Source organism: Galeopterus variegatus, unplaced genomic scaffold (genome assembly GCF_000696425.1).
Source record: "Galeopterus variegatus unplaced genomic scaffold, G_variegatus-3.0.2 Scaffold4523, whole genome shotgun sequence".
Taxonomy (NCBI): Eukaryota; Metazoa; Chordata; class Mammalia; order Dermoptera; family Cynocephalidae; genus Galeopterus; species Galeopterus variegatus.
In genome coordinates this window covers 23,210-28,584 of record NW_007730634.1, presented here as the reverse complement: position 1 = coordinate 28,584, position 5,375 = coordinate 23,210, and the positions used below count along the sequence as shown (strand labels likewise).

At 44.6% G+C, this 5,375-nt stretch overlaps 1 protein-coding gene across 2 annotated transcripts in view; it reads right to left on the bottom strand.

Moving 5' to 3' along the window:
* CCNG2 (cyclin G2) overlaps nt 1-5,324 on the bottom strand; it is a 9,819-nt gene extending 4,495 nt beyond the window's left edge. The window contains exons 1-6 of one of the 2 annotated variants that reach the window (XM_008587749.1): nt 5,198-5,324; nt 4,065-4,202; nt 3,107-3,244; nt 1,787-2,037; nt 1,519-1,597; nt 1,335-1,433 (exon numbers count right to left, since the gene is read on the bottom strand). In XM_008587749.1, coding sequence (XP_008585971.1) covers nt 1,335-1,433; nt 1,519-1,597; nt 1,787-2,037; nt 3,107-3,244; nt 4,065-4,202 — 705 coding nt within the window. In that variant the 5' untranslated portion in view covers nt 5,198-5,324. Of the gene's footprint in view, nt 1-1,334; nt 1,434-1,518; nt 1,598-1,786; nt 2,038-3,106; nt 3,245-4,064; nt 4,203-4,294; nt 4,477-5,197 lie in introns of those variants that run through there. The other variant, XM_008587748.1, reaches the window with a different exon arrangement.
* Between the last annotated feature and the right edge of the window lie 51 nt (nt 5,325-5,375).

Sequence of the window (5,375 nt, the reverse complement as noted above, 5' to 3'; positions counted from 1 at the left end):
GTCTCCACATGGGATCTAAACCCTCGTCGGGAGCGCCACAAGCAGCACACTCTCCAGTGCACCACCGGGCCGGCCCCCATACTTGGCTTCTTTTTTTTTTTCCTTTTTGTCTTTTTTCATGTCCGGCAACGGATTGCAACCCTCAGTGTCGCGCCCGTACCGGACCGGGACCAGCAACGGGATCGCAACCCTCAGTGTTGCGCCTGCACTGCACTCAGCCAGTGAGCGGGAACCAGTCTCCACATGGGATCTAAACCCTCGTCGGGAGCGCCACAAGCAGCACACTCTCCAGTGCACCACCGGGCCGGCCCCCATACTTGGCTTCTAAAACCACTGTTTGAGTTGGATATCCTTACTCCTGCTTGTGACTATCACCCAGGTATTATATCTACAGGCCTGCCCTAAAATGACTTCCCAAACCCTTCTAGTCCACAAATTTTCTTGGCCATAAGCCTTTGCTATCCAAACCTTCACTATCAAAGATTCTTTTGCTCGGGCCGAGCCCGTGGTGCACTCGGGAGAGTGTGGCGCTGGGAGCGCAGCAGGGCTCCCGCTGCAGGTTTGGATCCTATATAAGGATGACCGGTGGGCTCACAGCGCTCACTGGCTGAGCGCGGTGTGGCCGGTCTCAAAAAGGACAAAAAAAAAAAAAAAAAGATTCTTTTGCTCCAACCAGGATCCCAGTCACAGTGCCTCTCCTGGTATGCCCTACTTCTTTGCTCACACAACTCCAAAGTACTCCCTATATTCATCATATTATCTAGCACTGAGATACAATAATAAACACACCACCTCATATTAAGTTCTATAGTTCCCTAACTAGACTATTAGTTAAAGAAAAAGCATCATGCTTTTGTTTGTTTTATACCTCTTTCTGACTGTAAAAACTTACTGGGCTAGCCTAAGGGGTTTAAAAAGAGAACACTGCTGATGTTATTTTGGTAATGCTACTAATGGGATAATGATTCAGCCCTATAGATTTGATGGGATGCCATCCTATCCCATCAGTGTACGTACTAAGTCTACTTCCTAGTATGCATTTTAGAACAATGCACATGTGGCAATGTATACAGCTGTATCACCATATGGCATGAATACTACAGAAGGGATACCTGCAGGCCAAAAGAAGCTGGGTGAAGTGAACAAGTTCCCTTCCAGCTTAATATTGTCTGGATCAAAGCTGCATTTTGAGAACCCAAACACTTGGGATACAAGAAAAAATGAGTGTGAAAGTTAGGAGCCCCATAAAATATTAATGTTTAAGTCATCACAGAAAAAAAATGAAACATTAGGAAAGAAATTACTTCTAAAGAATAAGGACTGAAGATATTTACCTTGGATTGTTTTTTAACAAGCAGGAGAATTTCCAGTAATTCAACGGATTTCAAAGTTTCTACTTCCAAATTGAGAAGGCACAAGGCTAATATAGATGGCTACAAGAAAATAAATAAAAATAAATGCTTTTTAAAAATTCAAAATAGAAACTGTGAGACATATGTAAGCAAGAAATAGACTTACTTTTGCTTTTGAAAAGACAAGTCGGCAGTTGCAAGCTTTTAGCTGAGCTTCTAGTTTATCAAGGCTCAGCAGTTCTTTCCTATACAATGCAAAGACAAAGATTTATTAAACTCCCAAAAATTTAAATGATTTTAAGGACTTGCCATTAAAAGTCCAAGTTGAAAGTTTGGAGGGGATAAAAATATAAATTTCATTGGCATACTAATTCTTTTACTGTTAACTATAGCAGTTCTCAGAGTACAAAACTTTTATATTTAATCCCACTGACCTTTCTGAAGTATGACAAACTACAATAGTATGGTATAAGTGCAAAAAGTTTAAGGCAGTAGTAGCTTCCAATTCATAGTGCAATTTTTCCGAAATTATTTTTTCCATCCGTTTTATGTCAGAAGCAGTACATTTACATTGACTAATCCGTATTACATCATGAGTGGATGGAATATTGCATTCTTCTTCAACTATCCTAGCAGCCAGCAAAAAACAACAGACTCCAATGCAAGACAAATGTTTAGGTTTCACCTGAAAAACAAAGAAAAATAGTCTTCTTTTAACAATCATCACTTTGATTCAGCACGGCAGATACTTTAAAAAATATTGTAAGGACGTCCCTACTCTTAAGACAGAACACGATCAAGCTACTTCCCTATAGGTATTGCCCTTTCCCACAATATACTCAGTTTTACATCTTAGACCTTCTTAACCTCCTTTTTCAAAAAAGTGCTTTTTGAACATTTATTTAACTTAGATTTAAATGCAGATAAAAATAATTTCAATGTAGGTTCAAAAGCTAGATGTATAGCATTGAGTTGCACTGTATATTTCAGACTTACGAGATTCATAATAGTACAATCTCTCTCAAAGTAAATTAATCCTTTCAACACCAAAAATATACTACTTCTCTGGATATAAAAATAATACTTTCTACTTCTTATCTTTTCATGCAAAAATCTTTAAGGATCATTCCACACGTCAATGTAATTTTGCCCAAGAGAAATAAGACACTGGTTGTGCAGTGTGGGACATATATAAAAGCTGCTATGGACAGATGGCTGCCCTTTTCTTTTCAGTGCCCTGAAAAATGACCCAGCAGCTGACAGCTATCCTATTGGCAGCAGAATCACCACATTTTTCTAACCGTTGCCGGTGACTCTTTATAAGACTGTAGCTCCCTGCTTTAAAAAGACTTGTAGAGAAGGCAGTGGGTAACCTTTAATAAAATGTTATACTTCGTTTGTCATTTTCAGTATTAAAAACATCTAGGCTCCAACAGAAACATGATGGGAGATGAAAATATGAAAACCTTATTTTAAGAACTGTATGCATGTACAGCGAATAACTAAAAAATAGTAGTCTTCCTTTGTCACATCTTCAAAGAAAAAGTACTCAAAAGGTAAGCAAAACCTAACTTAAGATACAATACAGTTAACTTTGTAGTCTTAATCTGGCACTAACAATCACAATTCTAATTATTATAAATGTTTATGTAAAGCAAGCATTACTACATTCATTCAATAAATATTTATTGAAGCCTTGTGTGCTAGCACTAGGCATAGAAAAATGAGATATATTTATAAAAATGACTAAATACCTTCATGAGAGCCAAAAATCTGTCCAAAATATTGACAGCCAGGACAAAAGTTTCAGTGCAAGATCCAAAAAAGTTAGTTAAACTCCTTAAATCTTCTACTTTGGCATTCCTCAATCTTGGACACAAAGTGTTATCATTCTGCAATAAAAACAAGAGCCAAAATTTATGATTTTCTTAGACCAAGTTGGATAATACACACAGATTCAAATAATAAGGTAATTTTTTAATTCTGACAGGGTTTGGCTCTAGAGTCCATACCTTTTTGGTAATTAATTACTTAATTTTTTTGGTGGCTGCCAGTATGGGGAACTGCACCCATGACCTTGGGGTTGTAAGGCTTCACTCTAACCAACTGAGCTAACTGGCCAGCCCCAGAAATAATAAGGTAATTTTTTCCTCTTAATCTCCATGAATATGGGGTGGAAAGAGTGTTATCACTTAATTAAAGCTATACACTTTTGTCAGATATAAGATGTAAACCACTGCTTTTTTAAAACACACACCATAAAAGAGCTTTAGCAATTCAATATAAAGGTGAACTGCTGCCACATCCCAGAGGGTTAGAGCAAACATAATGCAATTCCCTTGGAATGGAGATAGAGGTTTCCTTGTTTTTATTCTTCTAAAACCATTTAAGATCCTACTATAAATAAGTATTTCATAGACAGAGAGTTATTTCCACAGATGAACTGCTCAATTCCCTAAGAGTCTCCCACCCAGAAGCTGCAGGCTGGGGACCCACATTTGAAGACTCACTTCTCTATAGTTAGTATCACTCATTTTTGCAAAGAAACAAAAGCATGACCCTGTATTAAGGTTTATCTTTGCACTCCAGGAAGACCAGTTTTGGTCTTGAGAAACTCTGCAGGCTTTAATTTTATTTCAAGTGGGAAAAAATAAGTGATCTCCTCCAAACCCTATCAGATGTTTCAGCAAGTTATCTTTTCTGAGAACTTACCTCCGGGGTAGCCTCGATCAAGCTCAGACCTTTTTCTCGAGGTTGGAATCTCTGTTCTTGCTCCAGGTAGAAGTTCAACAATCCGAGGAGCTGGACTCCTTCACGACCTGCCAGGTACTCTGCACCCAAATCCTTCATCTGCAGCAAAGACAGAAAATAGGAACAGTTAGAACGTAACCCGGTGGTGATGGAGGTTGGGGAGTGGGGTAGAAAAGACCCGGTGCCCATACCTCCAGCGAGGGGCGCCCCGACAAACGTCGGCGAGGGGCGGGTGAGGGGATCATTCACGTCCGCCAGAACCCTAGGGCAATCCTCCCCACGGCAAGGAGGTGTGGCAGGGGGAGCGGTCGTGATCACGTCCGCCAGCCAGCGCTGGGTCAGACCGGCCAGCCCCGGCCTCTCGGCGTTTCACAAACAGGAAACTGTCCGCTGGCGGGGGTGTCCCCACAGTCCGCCCCACCTGAAGCCGCGCGGGGAGCGCCTTCTACACCGGGAACTGCACCGGGGGCAGCGACTGCAGCGGGATCTGGGGGTGGGGCGTTGCACAATAGGGGGGAGGGGAGGGAAAGTCTCGCGACTGAACAAAGAGCCGGAAGGAGGAGACTCCCGAGCCCCGCCCCGCCCGGGGACCCAGTTCCAGAAACCCCCCTCTCTCTAGAGTCCAGCCCCCAGGCTTTCCCCACCCACTTCGGCAGCGCCTACTCCGGACATACCCGAGTGGCAGATACCCATATCCAAGAAAATGGAGGCATAGCGCGGCCCACCCGGCAGGGGTCCGGGGGCAGAGGTCCAGCCCGACCAGCTCCCGGACGAAATCCACTAATGCCAGGTTTCGCAACTGTGCGGAGCCCTGGGCTGTCAATCCAAGAAGCAGCCACCCTAACAAGCCCCCATGACAAATTGAGAGGGGGCCGCCGAAGCGGAGAATTGCCTTTAGGTTCGTCGCCCCCTCCATCCACCCCACCAGCATCTCTCCGTCGCCGGGTCCAACTCCCGCAGGGCTGGGGCTAAAGGCAGGACGGGAGTCGCTCCCGGGGTAAGGGGTAACCAGCACCCGGGCACTCTGACCACCCTCCCCCGTAGTCCAGACCACAAACAAAGAAACCCTGCGCGATTCCGGTAGGCCCACTCACCGTGCCGGAGACGCGCCCCCACCGACCGCGGCGTCGCGGTCCTGAGGGGACTGGGCTTGGCGGGGACGGCCGGGGCTGTCTCCGAGGTCGGGGACCCGCCGCCTCAGCGGTGCCCCCGGACCAACATCCGACCCTTCCCTCCCCCCCCCCCCCCACGGCCCCCCAGGCCCCCACCCCC